Source organism: Vulpes lagopus, chromosome 17 (assembly GCF_018345385.1).
Source record: "Vulpes lagopus strain Blue_001 chromosome 17, ASM1834538v1, whole genome shotgun sequence".
NCBI classification, from domain to species: Eukaryota; Metazoa; Chordata; class Mammalia; order Carnivora; family Canidae; genus Vulpes; species Vulpes lagopus.
The window spans coordinates 25877121-25899237 of NC_054840.1; the positions used below are offsets into that span (position 1 = coordinate 25877121).

The following is a 22117-nucleotide window of genomic DNA, read 5'->3' on the forward strand; positions in this document are numbered from 1 at the left end:
CCCGTGTATGCTTTTTCCACATGGATGGAAACTCAGAGCATCTAAGTTCCGAAGATGTGCATGCAGGTGTCCCAGGCTCTTCTGCATATGGATTGTTCTCCAATGAGAGCTTCCATTTCCTGAGGAAAAGTAACTTGGACAGGCTATAGGCCATGTCTCACTTTACGAACAGTATGGTGACACATACCCTGCTGCCACTAGGACCCTGTCTGTACAGAGAGGAAATTCACTGAAGTTCCTATGGACTTCTATAGATTTTCCCAGAAGCAGGTTCCCTGAAATCCTCTTCTAGCCTGAGCGCTGACAGTAAAACAATTCAATACCCAAAATGATTAGGGATATTTTCTCTTTGTGGGAACAAAAACCTGCTTAAGCTTTTTATGCCATATGACAACTGGATATCTACATGGAAAAGAAGGAAATGGGATCCCTGGGTGGCGCAGCGGTTTGGCGCCTGCCTTTGGCCCAGGGCGCGATCCTGGAGACCCAGGATCGAATCCCACATCGGGCTCCCGGTTCATGGAGCCTACTTCTTCCTCCGCCTGTGTCTCTGCCTCTCTCTCTCTCTGTGACTATCATAAATAAATAAAAATTTTAAAAAAAAGGAAAAGAAGGAAATATTGGATGTTTATCTTGCATCATATACAAAATTAACTCAAAATTGATCAAGGGACTAAATGTAAGTTCTAAAATTATAAAACTCTTAGGAGAAAATATGGATGTAAATTCTCATGACCTTACATTAGGCAATGGTTTCTTTAAAAAAAGCACAGACACCTAAAGAAAATAAATTGGACATCATCAAAATTGAGAACTTTTGTGTTTCAAAGAACCCTATAAAGAAGGTGAAAAGACAACCTGTAGAATGGAAGAAAATATCTATAAATCATGTGTTTGATAAGGGTTTAGTATCCAGAATATATAAACAATTCTTAAATTCAACATTTATAAAAAGACAAATAACCCAACTGAAAAATGGGCAAAGGATTGAACAGACATGTCTTCACAGAAGATATATAAGTGGTTATTAAGTACATGAAGACATGTACAACATAATTCGTCATTAGGGAAATACAAATCAAAACCACAGTGGTATATCCACTAGAGTGGCTCTAATTAGAAAGGTGGACAATAACAAGTATTGGTGAGGATGTGAAGAAATTGGAACCCTCATACATCACTTTTGGGAACATAGACTGGTAGGTCCTCAAAAAGTTAAAAATAGTTACCAGAAATTCTCCTTATATGTGTATGCAAAGGAGATTTGAAAACATGTTTCATATTAAAAGTTACACATAAATGTTTGTGGCAGTGTTATTCATAACACCCAAAAAGTGAAAACAACCCACATGTCCATCAACTGATGAACGAATAAACAAAATGTGGTATATCCACACAATGGAATATTACTCAGCCATGGAAAGGAAATACTGATTGATACATGCTGTAATATGTATAAACTTTGAAATAAGTATGCAAAGTGAAAGAAGCTGACATGAAAAACCATATATTGTGTGGTTCCACTTACATGAGATGTTAGAATAGGTAAATCTGAAGAAAAAGTGGGTAGATTAGTGGTTGCCAGGGGCAGAGAAGAGGGAGAAATGGAGAGTAACTGATAATAGGTATGGGATTTGTTTTTGACTGATGAAAATGTTCTAGGGGAGAAAATTTAAAATCATATGCATTAAAAAGGTGAATTTTGTAGTATGAACTATGAATGATATCTCAATTTTTTATTTTATTTTTTATTTTTTTAAAAGATTTTATTTATTTATTCATGACAGAAGAGATATATAGAGAGAGGCAGAGACACAGGGAGAGAAGCAGGCTCCATGCAGGGAGCCTGACACGGGACTCCATCCTGGGTCTCCAGGATCACACCCCAGGCTGAAGGTGGCGCCAAACCGCTGGGCCACCGGGGCTGCCCAATATCTCAATTTAAAAAAAAGAAAAAGACTTTTGGGCCTAACACAACAATAAAATAACCATGAACCCTATAGAGATATGTGCTTTTCTGACTGTTTATGATGGCCCTGCAGACTTTCTTAGAAAAACAGCTCTTCCTTTTGCCTAATTCTATGCTGGTTTTGGAAGCAGTTTACAGAGGCAGGCAGTCTCCCTCTTGAGTCCCAAAGGAGGTGATTCTCACCTCTTTGACAGTCTTAGGCCAGAAACTCCAGGGTCTTGGCCTTTGGCTCTCAGATGCTTAAGTCAACTAAGATACTTTACCATGTGTTCGTTTAAATAGTGTAAGACTCTCATATTTTATTGTTGTTAAAATAAAAATTTAACAGAGCCAAAGGCTTTTTCTCATCATGCAGAAGCAAAGTGCCAGTGGTCCTTTGAGTGCCAGTGTAAAGCACTCTTCTACAAATATGAATTTTGTTTAGTATTCAGTATTTGTTTCACTCAGTAGTTACTCAATTTTGTATTCAGAGATGACAATTCTATCAGTATTTTCAGGGTTACAAATAATCAAGAAGGTAATCAGAATGATAAGTTATTTTTTGTAGGCCCTAGAAATAATTTTATAGTCTGAGGAGTTTTTGTTTTAACTCTACTTGCAGGGAATATAAGTTAGGAATGGATAGACATAAAGGTCTTGATTTTGTACAGAAAGACAAAATTGGTATTCTTATGAATGCTTTCAGTGTTAATACCTTAACAAATCAGCATTTTGCACTAATTTTATACCACAAGAAGGTCTCTCTCATTAGCTGCCGGGGAAAGGAGTATCTCATCTCTTTGAAGACTTCTTTTTTTCTCAATTATGAAGACTCGCATTTTAAAGGTTAGCTTCTGGAATTCGTTAGTCAGCATTGTAACAAGAAAAAGCATGAAGAGCTAACTTGTAGTGGCAGAAGTGGAATAAGTAATAAAAGCGAAGTAAGAGTCTAAAACATTAGTCATTCATATAATCTCTAGGCTTTGATTCATCCTTTAACTTCCTACCCCACCTCCACCCCTCAGCCTATGACATAGCTGAACACAGCACTTGGCATGGATAGTAGTGCTTTATAAATGTTTTGAGTGAGTGAATGAAGAATGAATGAATGAATGAATGAATGAATGAATGTCTACATTCATCTTACCACTGTCGTAGGAAAGAATTCCACCCGGAAATTTAAATTCTCTTGAGCCTGAACCAATCTGCTTGCCCTATTAAGTGGGTCTTCTGAACCAACTGCTTGTTTCCATAATAATGGAACTGTAATGATGAGTACATGTGGGGACAGCCATCCCAGTTGTTAAATATTTATGTTCTTTGAGTGCCCGACTTTACCCCCCTGGCCCATTTCTTAGGACCCATGAAACCTCCTCATGATTCTGGCCACTAAAGGGGTTAACACATGGACCACAGTTGGCCTCAGGACTGCTTTGGCACTGACATCTGTGCTGATTGGTCAGTGCCTGCTCTAAACAGTTATTAAATATTCTGAATTGTTACTACTATGGACAAGGGCAAACTCCATTTTTGGCCTGGGCAACTTATCTTTTCACTTTTCAAGTACCATAGTTCTCGATCTTTCCCTGTGTGTTTATGGCAGATTTTTGTAACCCTGCTGAAGCTGACCATATATTGCCTAGTCCCAAAGCAGTAACCAAGTATGAGTTTTCCTTGTATGTGTTTGGTAGAAGGGGATACACAGTGAATGACATCACTTACTCAGATCCACCCTTCCTCACACATTTCCTCATACTCTGCAGTTCTTTTAGTATATCTCTCTCCCGAGCTTCCCTTTCTTTTTTTTTCTTGTCACTTAGTTTTTATTTTTTGTAATATATATATATGTATATTTGGTAATATAAATGCATAAAATATCTATATATATATGTTTTTTTATTGAAGTTTGATTTGCCAACATATAGTATAATACCCAGTGCTCATCCCCCTTCTAAAAGTCTTCTTCTCTGGCCCCTCCAGCCTTCCTCCTAACTTTATATCATACACACACTAAATATATATAAAGTCTAATAATGGTAATGCCAGAGTCCTGCTGGAATGCTGGAATCTCAAGGACATTTAAAAAACTGAGTGAGAAAATCCAAGACCCTTTTTAGAATGTAGGAAGAGTGCAAGGTGAGAGTACTTGCTAATGAATGCTTCAACTCTACCACCCATCATATCTTATTTGTTCTTAATCATCTGCAACCTAATTTCTTTTAGACTATTATTAATTCATCTAACCTACAAATATTTAATGAGAATTGGTGAGATAAGCAGAAATAAAGGTTGCTACCTGAGAGTGGAAAGAAAGGGATGTGTCTAGTTCCCAGGCAAGAGTACCAACAAGAGGCTGACTTGGGGCATTACCTGGAGTAGACAGAGCCACAAGGGGTGTCCAGAGAATGTGGGCCAGATCAGAGAAGTCAAATTTATCATCCACCAAATCCAGGGAAAGTTTGAGGCTGGGTGTGGACAGCAAAAGCCTGCAAGGAGATAGATGAATACTAGAGCGAGACAGGAGATAAGGAGCAAAGGTATCAGTGTGAGTGGGCCAGTACTTGTGTGTGAACAAGATGGAGAAATATAAAACTCCTCCCAGAGGGAATGAACTCGATACTGTGTGAAGGCTGAGGTGGCCAGGCCTGGAGGAGAGATTCACAGTTCATGTGCATAGAGGATATTGTTTTGGAACTATGGGCCTATTCTAATGCTCAGGGCATACTAACCAGCATCCTGTGTGACCCACGCACCAAACCCCCCAACTCCCAGGAGCAGAATTTCCTGCCAAGCTCCACCCCTTTGGCTTGCTTTGTGGTTAACTCTCAGCATTGAGAGAGATGACTTGTGTGGTGTCATTAGAAGATTTGAACTGTTGGATTTGGCAGGATATAACCTGACATCTTCTCAAAGCCCCACCTCCCATGTAAAAGGGGCAAAACAGAGTTGCCTTGGATGTATGACTTTTTCCATGTCAAACTGAAGTTGTTGGCCATTTCCACTAAACTTCAATAATTGAACAAGGTCCACATTTTGTGGGCAGATAGGAGAGGCAGGTGTCAACTGAGACTAGATGAAGTTTTTTTCCTAGTCAACTAGCAACTATTACATTATTATTATATGTGAGTGTCTAGCACTTACTATTCAGTATCTGTCACTTTCTTCTGGTCACTGCCTTGGATTAGAACCAGATTTTATTAATATGTTAATAAACTTAAAATTATTAATTAATAAATTAATATAAATAATTAAGTTATAATTAAAAATTATTGAGATTTATTACTTTTGCTTTAAATATATAACAGCAGCTTGAGATACACACAGAATTTAACAGTTGTTGCTTTGGAGAGGAAAGTTTGATGGGCAGGGGGCAAAAGAACTTACTTTTTCCAATATGTATCCTTTTGTATATTTTGGATTTTGTATCATGTATAAGTATCACCTGTTAAAAATAAGTTAATAATCATATGATCCAGTAATAGCACTTCTGGGCATTTACCCAAAGAAAACAAAAACACTAATTCAAAAAGATATATGCACGCTTATGTTTATTGCAGCATTATTTACAATAGCCTAATTATGGAAGCAGCCCAAGTGTCCATTGATAGACGAATGGATAAAGAAGACGTGGTGTGGGGCTCCTGGCTGGCTCAGTCAATTAAGTATCTGTCTTCAACTTGGGTTATGATCCCAGGAGTCTGCTTTTCCCTAAACTTTTTCTACCTCTTCCCCAGCTTGTGTATGCTCTCTCTCTCTCTCTCAAATAAATGAATAATTTAAAAAAAAACTTAAAAAGGAAGATATGGTGTATATATATATATAATGAAATATTACTCAGCCATAAAAAGGAACAGCATGGATGGATCTATAGGGTATAATGCTAAGAGAAATAAGTCAGTCAGAGAAAGACAAGTACCGTGTGATTTCACTTATGTGTGGAACTTAAGAAACAGAAAAAAGAAAAAAAGAGACAAACCAAAAAACAAACTCTTAATTACAGAGAACAAACAGATAGCTAACAGAGGGGAAGTGGATGGGAGATGGGAGAAATAGTACATTTATCATCATGAGCACTGAGTAATATATATAGAACTGTTGAATCACTATATTGTACAGTTGAAACTAATATAACACTTTATGTAAACTACAGTGGAATTAAAATAAAAAACCAAAAATATAGTTAATTAATTTTTAAAAGCTGCAACTCGACTTCTTTAGCATTTAATTTCCTAAATGAAAGATATACTTCATATGCCATTCTCCTCACCTCAAATCTACCAAGAATTTGCTTCTTTAAATTTCTTCTAAGACAAACTATGTTTTCCTTTCTCTAGGATGAGCTGAAATTACTTGGAAAGCAAGGGACCACATTGCTGTCGTGTATTCAAGAACCAGCAACCAAAAGTCCCACCAGCAAACTCAATCCCAATGAACTAGAGAATGTAGCTACCATTGAAAGGTGAGTGAGAGATAAGAGAATATGTAGAACTCCATGATCTGAAACAACCAAGAACAATTGCTACAACTACTACTGGGTTTTAGTGGAGTCAAGAAAGAATAATATTTGAGTAGTTATCTAAAGGGACACTTGCACCCCAATGTTTATGGCAGCCATGTTCACAACAGCCAAACTATGGAAAGAGACCAGATGTCCATTGACAGATGAATGGCTAGAGAAGATGTGGTATATATAACAATGGACTACTACTCAGCCATCAAAAAAAATGAAATCTTGCCATTTGTAACAATGTCAATGGGATTAGAGGATACTATGCTAAGTGAAATAAGCCAATCAGAGAAAGACAACTATTATATCATTTCACTCATATGTGGAATTTAAGGAGCAAAACAGAGGATCGTAGGGGAAGGGAAGGAAAAGTAAAATAAGCTGAAATTGTAGAGGGAGACAAACCACAAGAGCTCTTAATCATAGGAAACAAACTGAGGGTCACTGGAGGGGGTAAGGGTGGGGGGATGGGGTAACTGGGTGATGGACATTAAGGAGGGCACATGATGTAATGAGCACTGGGTGTTATATAAGACTGATGCATGGGCAGCCTGGGTGGCTCAGTGGTTTGGTGCCGCCTTCAGCCCGGGGTGTGATCCTGGAGACCTGGGATCGAGTCCCTCGTCGGGCTCCCCGCATGGAGCCTGCTTCTCCCTCTGCCTGTATCTCTGCCCCTCTCTCTCGTGCACGTGAATAAATAAATAAAATCTTAAAATAAAAAAAGACTGATGCATCACTGAACTTTACCTCTGAAACGAATAATACACTATATGTTAATTAATTGATTTTAAATAAAAATAAGTTAATAAAAAAAGTTAAAAATAGAATAAAAAAAGAATAGTATTTGAGACAACAAAGGCAAAAAGATGGTATCTGTCTACAGAGATGTTTTTATGAAAATGCTTTTCCTTCCTTTTGTGCCATACTCTCACCCCAGGATTTCAAAAGAGATAGTAGTATGTATTTATCTTTATTTCCAAATAACAGTTTGGTTAAGTGCTATGCTTTACACACCTGTCATCTCAGGTAGAAAACAAAAGGCACAAAGGTAAGGTTGCCTGGTGGCACATTTCAGAGCATGGCAGCTATATCCAAAGTGAAGTTTCTGCCTAGTACAGAGGGTGTCCTGATTAAAAGATGGAAAATGTGGGAGTGAGCTGAACTGTGAGAAAGTCATTGGTGACAGAGACTTGTGTAAAAAGGAGATTCACACAGTTCATAACACTGACTGGAAACATAGGGGTTGTCTACGTAAGCCTATATGCACTCCTATGGAAATAAACACTAACCACAATGTAATTTTCTTTCTTTCTTGACAGGTTATTACTTCAGTTGGATGAGACAGAAAAAGCCTTTAATCAGTTTTGGTCTGAGCATCACTCAAAGCTTAACCAATGCCTACAACTACAACACTTTGAGCACAATTTTTGTGAGGTGTTATTTCTTATTGAATAGAGCTTCCTTTCGTGGTTCAGTGACTTCTGGTTCTCTCTTCCCCCTTGAATTCTAGATATTGAGTGTCCCTCTTCTCCCTAATCCAGCTCCCTCCTTATACCCTTGTTTCCTCATTGATCATCCTCTTCTTCCTTTTTTAGTGGGGTAGCAGTGTTCTAGAATCCCATTTTCCTGTTGGCACACATGATATTTCTTGCCTGGTTTCTCTTCCTTTTTGATTGATAATCTGTGAATGTAGCTTTACTGTTTCATCTCCGTGTGTCTCAGCACCATACTCCCCTCTCTACCCCTGCCCTGAGCTTAATATAAAAGCTTATGAGCTGTAAAGAAAAGTGTATATATAGATACATAAAAGTCCTGAATCCTTTTTGGATTTTCAAGTTTTCTTAGAGGATACAAACCTATCTCCAGAGAGGTGCTCGTGGCTTATTTCTGGATGTTTTAATGTGTCTTATAGGTTAAGCTTGCCCTGGACAATTTGTTGGCAGAGCAAGCGGAGTTTACAGACATTGGAGACAGTGTGATTCGTGTGGAGCAAATACTTAAGGAACACAAAAAACTGGAAGAAAAAGGCCAGGTTTGTTTCTTGGTTTTTATAGACTGGGAAGGAAGTTGCTGTGTATAATGACAGATCATGCCACTCCTTGTTGGAAGGCGGCTGACGGACACAACCATGCCCAAATCCTGCCTTTTCAGTCTTCGCTGTCACCCCAGCTGGGGTGAAGTTTCCAGTAGACTTGCCGTCTGGTACAAAAGCAGCAGGAGAAAACGTCACAGTGGACACATTATCTACCAGCAGGATATGGGGGTGGGGGTTGGTGGTAAGGAGAGGAAATGTGAAAAGGGGAAACCAGAAAAAATATGGGCTAATTTTATGACAAGCAGAATGGTTAAAAGGGGTAAATGGGTCAACATTAGTTCTGCTGCACCACACAGTTGGTGAAGCTTTCTCCTTTCTCATGCCCCAAGAGTTTTCAGAATCAAACCTGTAAAAGAATATGTGTTTCACAACTTTCATAACAGAATGAGACAGTTTATCAGATCTGCACGCCAGTCATTCTATTTTAAGTCCTTACAAATTTGGGTTATTACAATTTAAGAAAGCTGAGTCCTCTCTTTCTAGAGAAATTCCTTTTTGCTATTCTCAAATTAGATTCTCTGTATTTTTGTCTCTTGGGGACCAAGTCCTTAATGATTAGCACTTCCTTTCTGAGCTTATCTATATGCATATTTCCCATGTGGTAATTTTGTAGTATTAGAGATTTGCTTCTCAAAGTGTGATCCTTTGACCAGTGTATAGATGTCACTTGAGTTAAGAGCTTGTTAAAAATATGGAATCTCAGGCCCCCTCTCAGAATTAGAATCTGCGTTTTAATGAGATCCCTAGGTGATCGACGTGTATATTACAGTTAGAGATATATCTCTCCCACACCCACCCAAAAGAGAAATAACAAATGTAAGCCAGGTTCACTGTGATCCTAAGATGTATCAGTTGTAGATTCTGAACTAGAGATGCGCCCAGACTCTCACTCAGGAATCCCATCCTTCCCTATGAGCCCTCCTTCTGTTACCAGTGATAATTTGACAACTAAACTTTTTGGTGCTATAGGCATGAATAATCAGAAACATTTATCAAACAATGAAAAAAATTGATTTACATGTTTCTGATGACTATGTGTCTCAGATTCTCTAAGACAGTACCAATTTTATGTAATTTTAGGGTTTTTTCCCAAGAGAAATACTTATTAAATATAGATACTATGTATTTTCACTTATGTACATTCATGTATTAGGGAAAAAGCCTCATCAAGCCCAGTCCTTATTTTTGGGGTTTGAAAAGTATGGTCGTGGCATACATATGAATGAAAGTAGCTACTGACCTTCCAGGAAGGTGTTCATTCATCACCAGGTATTCCTTGTGCTACATTCTGTGGATATGGTGGCAAGCCAGACAGTTAAAACTCTGCTCTCATACAGTTTACATTCTACTGGACAAAGAGATGAGTAAAAAGTAATCAAATAACTAATAATAGCAGATAGCAACAAGAGGTATGAAGAAAATAACAGGGTATAAGAGAGACTGACTGAGGGTACTACTTCAGCTCCGAGAAGGTGACCTTTGATCTGAGCTCTGGATAGCCATGAAAAGATTTAGGGAATAGCATACAAGGCAGAGAAGCTAAAAATGTGAAACTCTTGAGGCAAGAATGAGGTTGGTGAGTTCAAGGAATATGTCTGAAACATAATGAGCCAGGAAGGAACAAGGTGGGAGGGGTGGTAGTGAGGACTGGATTTTATTTTCAGTAGACCCTGTTGGAAGGAAGTCTGGGTTGGCTTTTAAATAGTGTGGCTGAGGGGCACCTAGGTGGTTCAGTTGATTGTCTAACGCTTAGTTTTGGCTCAGGTCATGATCTCAGGTTTGTGGGAATGAGCCCCATGTCAGGCTTTGCATTCAGCACAGAATCTGCTTGAGATTCTCTCTCTTCCTCTGCCCCTCCCCCCCCCCCACTAGCACATGTGTGTGTGCACTCTCTCTCTCTTTTTCAAATAAATGAATAAATCTTAAAAAAAAAAAATTAAATAGTGTGGCTGGATCTGCATCCACTTTCTCTCTTCTGCCCACCTCCTTGGACTTGAGATCTTTGGTACATACTTTAAAGATTGCTGACCAGAGCTAGGGGAGAAACCTATGGTCAAGGGATACAGGAATGCTTTGTGAACCCATGGTTGATCTTTCATAGGCAAAGTACCTGAACTAGGCAGACTGACTCACAGCAGATGACCTGCAGAGCCCAGGCATATTAGTTTTACCCATCCGGTGCCTTTATTTATCCACCCTTTTTTTAATTTATTTTCTAAAGGATGCAGTAGATATATTTCCCTGCCTTTAGATGAACCAAACAAACTATCCTATCATAAGCAGGACCTTTTTAACATGTTTTCTCTCAGATTTCTAAAAGGCAGTATTTCTTCAGATGATTTTAAAGGCTTGGCCAATCTTTCCATTTGTCCTGTAAAGTGTTAAAGGATATCTGTTTAGAGTCCACCAAAACCTGCTTGGGTTTGTCCTTCACTCAGCATTCAGGGGTCACCTTTCCTCCCAGCATAGCCACTCATTGATATCTGGGTTGTTGCCAACTTCCTTATTCTGTATAGTGTTATCATCCTCATGGGTAACCTCTGAGTCACCTCACTAACCAGATTTCTGCATGCTAATTGAGCCTGTTTTTTTATCTTGTTCTGGTTTGATGGTCTAGCAATTTATTTATTTATATTTATATTTATATTTTATTTATATTTTTATTTTTTTTATTTATTTAGAAAATCCCAAGCAGGCTCCACAACCTCAAGATCATGACCTGAGCTGAAGTCAGGAATGGAATGCTCAACTGATTGAACCATCCAGGCAGCCCTAGTTTAACAATCTTTTGTTTTAACAATCTTCTCATTTCTAATTCTGAGAAATAGTGATGGTTTCAGCCCCCACTCTTATTCTTTAAAAGCAGACTTTGCTGTTGGGATTTGGCTGTAAGACATGCTAGCTAGGGCCCTTGGTGATGGGTCAGTAGAGAGCAGATAAGGAACAGGCAGAGGAACCAACCTGATTTTACTCTTGACCTCTCCCCACAAGCCCAGGAGCCAGCAGTTACAGCATATGTCCAAGAAGGCTTGGAACCCAGATCATTAACCTCCCAAGGATGTAATCTAGTAGGAGGGGTATGCCTTTTTTTTTTTTAATTTTTATTTATTTATGATAGTCACAGAGAGAGAGAGAGAGAGAGAGAGAGAGAGAGGCAGAGACACAGGCAGAGGGAGAAGCAGGCTCCATGCACTGGGAGCCCGACGTGGGATTCGATCCCGGGTCTCTAGGATCGCGCCCTGGGCCAAAGGCAGGCGCCAAACCGTTGCGCCACCCAGGGATCCCCGCCTTTTTTTTTTTTAATGGAAAGTTTTAGACACACACAAAAAGTAGATCAACTAGTACAATGAACTCCCATGTGCATGCTCAGTTTCCACAACCATTAACTTTCTGCCTTTCTTGTTTCATCTGGCCTCACTTCCCCACATGTGCATTCCATTCCTATGCCATTATCTGTAGGTTCATTCTGGGTTCCTTGACACAGAGCATCACCCTTCCTCATCGTTTTCTTTCACAGTAGACACTTGCATCTTTCATCTGTCATAGCAGTAGATTCTGGGGAAAAATAAGCTGTTATTACAATAAATAAGGATTTCTGAATTACGTGTTGCAACTTGATTATCCAACCTTCTGGAATTTTCAGCATCTGAAAGATGCCAGGCCGGCTTGTGATCCGAGCGCCAGATTTCAGCCATTTCTTTCTCATTATTTCTCTTTGACTTTGGTGGTTTTGTCACCTGATTTTCTTCAGCAGAAGCTGAAGACTAAGAAGCTGCAATTTGAAGGTTTTACAGTAAAGTTCTTTGCAGGTGCCTGAAGGATTTGATAGTCATGGCTGTGCAGCCATCATTTATAGCACATGCAAGGAGGCCAAGGGGCTGAAAGGTGACAAGACACAGGCTTTAGAGCCAGACAGAACTGGATTCAAATCTCCACTTTAACAACTACCAGCTATGTGCCCTTAGTCCAGTTTCTTAGCCTTTCTGAACACATCCCTTCATCTGTAAAACTGATATTAATTGTTCCCTACTTCCTGTGAAGATGAAATGAGGTAAAGATTTCATAAGGACTAGAGGGTAATAGTCAGAACCTGGAAGCTATTATTAGTACCCTGAATGAGTGATCAGTTGAGTGATCTTCCAGCCATCCAGTGTGGCTTCTGAGTTACTGCTCATCTCTTCTCCAACATCTCAGTGTTTTAAGAACAGTTCTGAAGGCTGAAATGCTGCATGCCAAGTGAAGGGCACTTGGGAAATATTCTGTGGTGAAGTTCCCTGGGCCCAGAAATGTTGTGCTATTCTTAATAAATTTGGCAGCCGGACTTAAAAAAAAAAAAAAAAAAAGAAGTCAACAGGTTTCCTTGCCAAGTTTTCATACTTCTATATTTGACTAAAGTCAGACAGGTTTGATCAACCAAATGAGGCCTCTTAGCTTAGGCAGAACAGATTCAGCTGTTTTTCTCTGTGTGTTGATCAGAACCAGATTCAGAAGCCAGAGTACATGAGTTTGAAGCTTGGCTCTTCCCTTTCCTACCTGGGTCATTTTTGCCTCTACTTCTCTTTTGTTGAACAGGGCCTATGTCAAATGGTTTGTTGCAAGGAGTAAAGGAAACAGTTTAAGCATTTGGAATGGTGCCTGGCATACAGAAAGCTCTCAGGGAATATTAACTGTTGTTATTAATGTCACAGAGGTAGTGGGACAAATTCTGTGCTACAGAATGTTTCTTAGGCTCAACCTGCAGTGACCAAGCAGGTCTAGTAAGAGCGTCACATTCATTGTTGTTTCATTTTGCAGATATTTGTTGATGTCCTACTATGCCAAGTCTTATTCTAAGTTATGAGGACACAGCAGTGAGGAAAACAGTGAAACATCACTGCCTAAGGAATTAGCATTCTAACCTTTTCTCAGGGATAGCAACCCGTGTACCTGGCCTTTGCTGGGCAGCCTAAATGCACTGGGCATTTATCCCTGAGTTCTTTTAAAATAGCTACTGCTAGATTTGTGTCACTTTATTCCAATATCATTACTCAGTTTTCTTTTGCACAACAATCATTTATTCCTAAGTACCTAGCTTGTACCATGGACATTTTAAGTTGAGTAAGAGCTGGTGCATGCTCACAAGGGTCTACTGCATAGTGCAGGTGATAGATCAGTGATCACAATACAGCAAAGTACATGCTCTGATCAAGAAAGGGCACAGAGCATTAAGGGAGCACAGAAAAGGAGCATCAAGGTAGAATGGTGGAGTTAAAGAAAGCTTCCTGGAGAGGATGCACTCTGAAGGGTGATGTAGAGTTAGCTCCAGGGGAGTGTAGGTGCATCAGGAGGAGGTGGATAGAGATGTGGGGGTGGGGGTGGTGAGGGAAAGATGGGGCTTTCTAGGCAGAGGGAGCAAGTAGAGAAGGAAAGCTGCCTGAATCTTTGGAAAGCTGTGAACAGGTCATTAGTTGGGTTATAGCAGAGGATTGGGGTGAGGAAAGGGGAGAAGGAAGAGGCTCAGGTATGAGCCAGGTGATGAAACGCTCTCTGTGCATTGCTCAGAAGTTTGAGCTTTTCTTTTTCTTGTTTTTTTTTTTTTAAGATTTTATTTATTTATTCATTAGAGACACAGAGATATAGGCAGAGGGAGAAGCAGGCTCTCTGCAAGAAGCCTGATGCGGGACTCTATCCCAGGACCCCGGGATCAGGACCCGAGCCAAAGGCAGACCCTCAACCACTGAGCCACCCAGGTGCCCCAGTTATATTAAATGTTTCTGCACTTCTTGGATGGCATTTTCTGAGTGAGCCTTCCTATACCTATCCCATTAAAATAGAAACTCCTCCACCAACACTCTCTACCTTCCTTTCCCTGTTTGATCTTTCTCCATAGGACTCATCACTAAGACATGATGTAATCTACACATCTAATTGTTTATTGCCTGGGTCTCCTATTAACATGTAAGCTTCATGAGGGCAGGGATTTCTGCTACTTTGTTTACCACCAAAACCCTAAGCACTTAGGACAGTATTTGGCACATGGGAGGTCCTCAGTAGCATGTGATGAGTGAATTAAAAACAGTTAAACATGGAGGTGCTTGGGTGGCTCAGTTGGTTAAGCATTCCGACTCTTGATTTTAGCTCAGGTCATGATCTCAGGGTGGTGAGTGAGCCCCTTGTTGGGCTCCATGCTGGGCATGGAGCCTGTGTAGGATTCTCTTTCTCCCTCTCTTAAACAAACAAACAAACAAACAAACAAACAAACAAACAAACAAAAAAAACAATGAGACGTCCACTTGAGTGTCTGCCTTTGCCTCTGGGATTCCAGGATCAAGTCCTGTATTGGGCTCCTGCATGGAAGCCTGCTTCTCCTCCCTCTGCCTGTGTCTCTGCCTCTCTCTGTGTCTCTCATGAATAAATAAATAAAGTCTTTAAAAAAATAAAGGGGGGGGGGTAAACATGGCACATGTGGTTAGAACAAAGCAAGCCATGCAGAAAGAGGTAGGAAATATGGTTGCTGGACAGATGAAATCAGAGCAGACTGGGATCCTGTGAATTACAGGAAGGGGTTTAGATAAACATTTCTTAAGTCTCATGATCCCCCATAGAGTTGTTCAAACCAGATCTTACTGATTTCTCAAATTCAGCTGACTCCACTCTCTCCTCAGTGCCACATGTCTGATCCTTTTTACTTTTCCATTTAGTTGACAGCAGAATTCAGAGTCTCCAGTTCTGGTCAGTATAACACTTCATGCTCTTCTGGCAAAAACTTATCACAGTTGTCATAGTTGAATTACTGGTATTATTTGTTTGATTATCTGAGCTCTCCATTAGGCTGAAAATCATAGCTTGTTAACACTATATCCTCAGTGCCTAGCCCAAAACTCACTAGACACTTGAATGAGTGACTTGCTCTTCTTCAGAGTCCAGGTGACCCTAGACTAAGCTAGACTTCCTGGAGACCCTGGCCTGCCACAGAGTTTTCCCAGGTCCTTGGTTGTGACTCTCAGCCTGACATCCGACATCTCCCTAGGCTCCCTCCAGGTTTTGAGCATGCAGTAGACAAATGTCAGCCTTACCATTACCTGGCTTCTGATGCTTGGCTATGGATGTTCACTTCACAGGAGCCCTTGGAAAAGGCCCAGCTGCTTGCAATAATTGGGGACCAGCTCATCCAAAGCCACCACTATGCAATGGATTCCATCAGACCGAGATGTGTAGAGCTCAGGCACCTCTGTGATGACTTCATCAATGAAAATAAGAAAAAACATGACATTTTACAAAAGTCCTTGGAGCTGCATAGACAGCTGGACAAGGTGAGCACAGTGAAGCCATGACCATGATGTTTGCTAAATTTTCTATAAAATGGTCTTAATCATATTCATCATCCCTGCCCCCACAAAATTGCTGAGAGGATAACATACTTCATGTGAAATAGTGCTTGAGAGGCATTAAAAACACTGTGCAGATTCTAGGTCATAGAAGTATTGGAGGTCAAAAGTACCCCCGCCATCCCACCATATCCCATTAGAATGAACAAATGTTCATTTTCCTTTATGTAGCCCTAGACTTAGAGTATGTTTGACCTGGCCCTGTGGGACATTTCTTGATTCCCCTTTAGGCAGAGAACAAAGCACTATATTTGCAAAGTGCTTCTCCTTATATGTAGTCATCAGATTATGAATCCTTTTGGAGACACTTAAGTAATAATGACCATTATACATTTCTACCATTTATTGAGCACTTACTATGTTCCTACCAGAAACATAATTATATCATCTATTTAATCCTCAAGACAACCTAGGAGAAAGGTATTAATGACATTATTTTATGGAGACAGAAACTGATATTCAGCATTTGATACATGAGAACCAGTTTGCTATAATTGTAGACTCTCTAAGGTACCATTCTGGAGACTTAGATTCAGTAAGTCTAGGATGATGCCCAGGAATCAGTATTTTCACCAAGTTTCCGGGTGATTCTGGTACAGGTGGTACAGGGATGATGCTGAAAAACTGTGGGATAAGTGATTCCTCATGACTACACCTGTGGTAAAAATAGGGAATTGAAGATGAAGTCAGGACTGCCAAATTCCAAACCCCAGGTTCCCTAGACTAGATAGCAAAACTGTGCAGATGGCTCACAGGGAAGGGACACAGCTTCTGGTGCCCTTCAGTGGTGATCTCTGAGACAGGTGCCTGGTCAGCAGGGGTATGACTTCTGGAGCCTTCTCTGTCAGCTATTTGCAGGCAGCATGTGGCTCATGGCCATGAGTCAGCATGCTCCAATCCTGTAGCTGTTTCTCTCTGATGGCTGGGGGCACACACCCAGGCTGTTTACATCATCCCAATGCCAAAAGGATTGTAATGTCAATGAAATACAACTGTTCCAGAAGCAAGTGGCTCAGGAGGGCCTGGTCCACTGACTGCTCTGTGTGTGAACTCTGCAGGATCAGCTGCTGTTTTCCTCACTCCATTTCTACTCCAGAGTTAAATAGTCTAATGTTAGTGTGTGGAGTGTGTGTGTGTGTGTGTGTGTGTGTGTGTGTCCCTGCTCTGATTCTCTGGAAGACCCCAACTTAATGTTTTCTATGAATCTAGGCATGATGTTTCAAGAGAAAGTTTTCATAGTGTATGTCAAAGCATGATTTGCATTATTTTGAAAATCCAAAAATGTAGGAAGGAGGAGAAGGAAAAGAGTTACTTATGGACACCTACACATCCATTCCCCTTCTCATCCCCACATGGTGGTAATCATTAATGTTTAGATATCTTTATTATGTTTTGTTATTGTCAAAGTAGTACACATTTAGTATAAGGAATTTAAGGAAATAATAAAAACAAATGTAAGTTGGCTATAATTTTCCCACTTAGAGATAACTACTTTGGAGTGCTTTGTTTTGCTCTTTTCCCCCTGGATAGTTATTTTACATAGCTCTTCAGGTCACACGGTAAATGGAAATACAGATATACTTGCACTAGCAGCTTCTTTCCACATAAATATTCAGACAGCACAAGGGCCCCTATCTTTCTGTTTAATCTTTTAAAAATTGAAATGTTAGAATTCATCACCTATTTGACTTCATCCCAGCATTCTGGAAAATTTGAGTATTGCTGTCCTGAGTTACAAAGCTTTGCATTCTTGGATGGTTCCCTAGGAAGGACAAATGCCAGTAAATGCAAATGTGGACAGAGGAAAGTAGTGTTTTTGTTAAAAACATTCCCTCCCCTAGGAAGACATGTACAGGCCAGGTCTAATGCCTTATTTGTCAACATATGCTCTTATAATCAATTAGGATACAAGATGAGTGGCCTAGAAGGCAAACTGCAAAAGTCATTAGTTACATTTCTCAATGGTTAGACCAAACCTAAGAATACGTAACTTTTCCTCCTTTGGAGATGTAGCAATTACTGTCAGTGTAAAAGAGAAGAACGTTTATACAATTCTTTTTACTGACTAGTTGACTTCCTGAGAAATGAACAGATGTAAAATTAGTTTGGGTTTGTCCACCTTATAGTTGTGTTGACAGTGGTTAGACCTATGAACTTTATTCTGTCCCAGAACAATTTTCCATTGCCTCAGGATCCTTCTAGACCACATATGAGCTCAGACCTCCTTGATGGTTGTGGTGGCTGAGTTGTGGTCAGGCTGATTACATAGAGCACTGTGTTTCTTTTGAAAGGTCATCCAGTGGTGTGAAACAGGAATCTACCTTTTGGCTTCCCAAGCTGTAGACAAGTGCCAGTCACGAGAGGGGGTTGATGTTGCCTTGAACGACATTGAGGCATTCCTGAGTACAGCGAAAGAGTACCAGTTGCCCAGCCACATGGAATTTTACAGCCAGTTTGAGTTGATACTCACCATTGATGTAAAGGTAATATTTCTGGGTTATTTTCATCTTGCAGTTAGAAAGCCCTGGGGGACCTTTTGCCTGTTACGTAAGAAAATCTGTACTGAGCAGGCTCACCAGTTCCAGAATTCTCAGGTGGCATCTTAGACTCTTGGTTTGTGCTTCCTGGCAAACTGACCCTTTGTGATCTCACCCAAATACCACCTTCAGTCATTCATTTCTCTCCAAATACTCATGAGCATCTCTGGTGTATCATGCATTGTGCTGAGGACACAGCCATGAGAAGAAATAAGACATGGTTCCATACCTGATGAAACTTAGTGGGAGAGGCTAACATTAATAAATGTCAAACACAAAACATAAGAATATGTTACAAGCTGAGATAAGTGGTCTGGAGGAGAGATTCAGGATCCTGCTGGGTATGTGACAGAAGAACTTGGCCTAGACTGGGAATCACTTGAGCCAAGGCTTGGATAATGAGTAGAGATAATGGGGGAGCCTTTCCAGACCAGAGGTAATAGCATGTGCAGAGGACACAGGGCTGGAGGGAAGCTGGCACAAGTGCAGAACAAAGCTGGCAAAGGTCAGGATGGCTGGAATACAGAGAGCAAAGGGAGGGTGTTTGGGGTGATATAAGAGAGAGGCAGATGAAGCAAGGCTCTGTGGGCCATATTAGGGAGTCTGGTCTTTATTCTAAGAGCAGTGGGAAGCCACTGAAGGATTTAAGCAGGGGAATAACTTGATTGGATTTGCATTTTGAGAGGAGCATTCTGTTATGAAATCAGAAGAATTATGTATAGTACACCTTCCTCTGAGATTCACATCACCTTGTATGTATCTTTCCTATAGGGCCCTTATTCTTTTGAGTCACAGAATCTAATTCACATTCTTTCAGGGTGCACTTGTGCCAGCTTACCTCTAGCCCTGTGTCCTCTGCACATGCCATTACTTTTGGTCTAGAAAGTCTCCCCCATTATCTCTACTCATTCTCCAGGTCTTGGCTCAAGTGATCCCCAGTATAGGGAGCATACTCAAAGTGATTGAAGGAGTTTGATGCAGGCACTTTTTACAAAGATATGGGCAGGATTTGGGGAACCCAGTAGGGATGGTGAAGGTCCCTGGGGCTAACAAGAAACAGAAAGTAGTTACCAGCCTCAAGGCAAAGGAGATCCCAGGAAGCCTCAAAGGCCTCAAAGACAAAAGAGATCCCAGGAAGCACTGTAGCTGTGACTGTGAAAGATGCTTTAAGAGTTATGGCCTTGGGCAGAGGGATGAGACCACCAATGGGGAAATATATATCCCTACTGTCCTTGCTCCCTGTCTTGAATTTCCTGGTGGTGCTACCCATTGGCCAAACCAATTAAAAACCCATAGGCATGTGAGCCTACTCAACAGAGTCTGTAGAGGTCAGCTTCCTGGGACACAGAGCAGGGAAAAGAAGATGTAGTAGGGCAACTAATGGGGAATATCCAGCATATATAACTTTTATAGTTAATTTTTATGGGATACCCTGAAGTCCATCCATGGATTCAGGCTAAGAGCCTTTGCTGTAATATGTTATATACCATACTGCATTCTACTTATTTACTTAAATGTCTGTCTTGCTTATTATACTGGGAGCTCCTGAAGTGCAGGAGCTTTATCCATCTCTGTATCCCTGTGCCTAACCTTTGCCTGGTGTTCAATCCGTATTTGTTGAGCAAGTGGCAGGCAGGTGGCAGAGTGGGTCAAGTACAGTGGGGGCAGCTCAGTGCAGAGCTGTACCTTAAGGATGTTCTTTCTCTAAAGTCTTTTGGTGGTAAGGTATGAACATGGTAAGGGGTGGGGGATGGATAGGCAGACACCTTCTCACAACACAAGGACCCTCTGCTTCCTTGCAGAAGGAAGAAAGAGAAGGCCCATCTGGTGTAGATTCTACACTGCAGACCTGGTATTGGTAGCTCCAGGTCAGATTCCTAAGGCAGAATAGTCTCACCCAGCTCCAACTCCATTAGCTGCTCAAATTAGTGTATTCAGTCAACCAGGGAGATTTGTGGCCACAGCTGCTGTTCTGGCCAACTTCAGCAAAATTCCTAGCCATACCACCTACCAGGAAATGAATAAAACTTCATAAACCATCTTGGAAAACAGGCAGAAATATAGGGAAAGGAGAGGATTGTAAGAGAATAATTTTTTTAAATTCTATATGTCAAATGAATCAAACTATCCCCAGAGCCCATCTTTTGATGGGTTTGAAGTAAAATTTTAGGTTATAAGATTTAAATATCCTGTTGTATCAGAGAAAGTTCTATCCACTGAGAAGTAATGACTTTGTTGTCAAAACTAGTATTCTACACATATAGAAATATTCCTAGATACATGTTAATGTAGATATGGTACAGACACATGTACCTTTTTATTTTGACAGTTGAAATAGTCTAGAAGCAATGAGACTTCCAGTGTCAACGAGCACACCTACCCCTAAGATCTTGGTGTCTAATACCATTCTTCAATAAAAGAGACCTGAGATCCTTGGAGAAATGGCTGATTCTAGGGCTGGGACAGGGAATATACAAGATGATCCTAGAGCATCTTGTAGTAGCAGAAGGAACTATTAAAAACAAAACAACAAACCACAGTGATGGGACATAGGTGGCAATTGAAAAGAACTCCCCATGGCCAATAATAGAACAATATGAATAAATATATATGATACAAATAAATGATGGAATAAATAAATGGGGCAGAAGAAACTAACCTCCCATGTAGAAGAATTCTAAATTATTTATGTAGATACTTTGCCCTCAAGGAGATAGAGCAAATTCCCCAACCCTTAAATATGGGGCTGTACATAGTGGCTCACTTTGTCAGTACAGGGAGGGAGAGACAAAAAGTGATGTTATAGTGAAGTGACTTTACACACACGACCTCAACCAGGTGACCAAGGTCAACAACATTAACAGTGTTGTCATGCAGATATGATGTACCCTTGATATGATGGGATGAACATGGCACTTTACTGCCATGGTCTTATACCCCCCAACTCATAGCTCCAGTCCAATCATGAGAAAAACATCAGATAAATTCCAGCTGAGGGGCATGCTACAAAATATATGACCAATACTCCTCAAAATAGTTAAGATCATCAAAAACCAGGAAAAGCTAAGAAACTGCCACAGCCAAGAAGAGCCTAAGAAGTTATGGCAACTACATATAATATGGGATCTTGGAGTGGCCCCTGGCAGAAAAAGTATATTAGATAAGACTAAGGAAATCTAACTAAAATATGGACTTTATTTAATAATAATAATAATAATTTATTTTTATAATAAAATAACATATCAATATTGTTTTATAATTTGTGAGAAATGTACCATACTAATGTAAACTGTTAAGATAGGGGAAACTGGGTAGTCTATATGGGACTTCTCTGTACTATTTTATAATTTTTTCTGTAATTCTAAAACTATTTGAGAAAATAAAATTTATTTCTAAAACACTGATACTCTATGTCTAAATAATTGAATTTGTTATATTTAAGACAAAGTGATTATCAAAACTATATCTACAATTAAACTTTTGTTCTTATAGCAGCCACCCTGTCTGTCTAAGCCTTTTCAAGTGCTTCTCTGCAATATATTGCTACTGTGCTACCCTCTTAGTGCTGCTGTTTTGATTTTTTCTCCTTTGTCCACTTTCACCACCCAGTCTAGAAAATGAAACAATCACAGTAACAAATAGCAAAATTCAATTATTTAAGTA

The 22117-nt window shown here is 40.1% G+C and overlaps 1 protein-coding gene across 1 annotated transcript in view; it reads left to right on the forward strand.

Annotated features, from left to right (window-relative positions):
• The window catches only part of MCF2L2 (MCF.2 cell line derived transforming sequence-like 2), a 183353-nt gene that overhangs the window by 110863 nt on the left and 50373 nt on the right, over positions 1-22117 (forward strand). The window contains exons 8-12 of the mRNA XM_041731529.1: positions 6283-6407; positions 7775-7889; positions 8368-8487; positions 15651-15842; positions 18209-18400. Coding sequence (XP_041587463.1) covers positions 6283-6407; positions 7775-7889; positions 8368-8487; positions 15651-15842; positions 18209-18400 — 744 coding nt within the window. The remainder of the gene's footprint in view (positions 1-6282; positions 6408-7774; positions 7890-8367; positions 8488-15650; positions 15843-18208; positions 18401-22117) is intronic.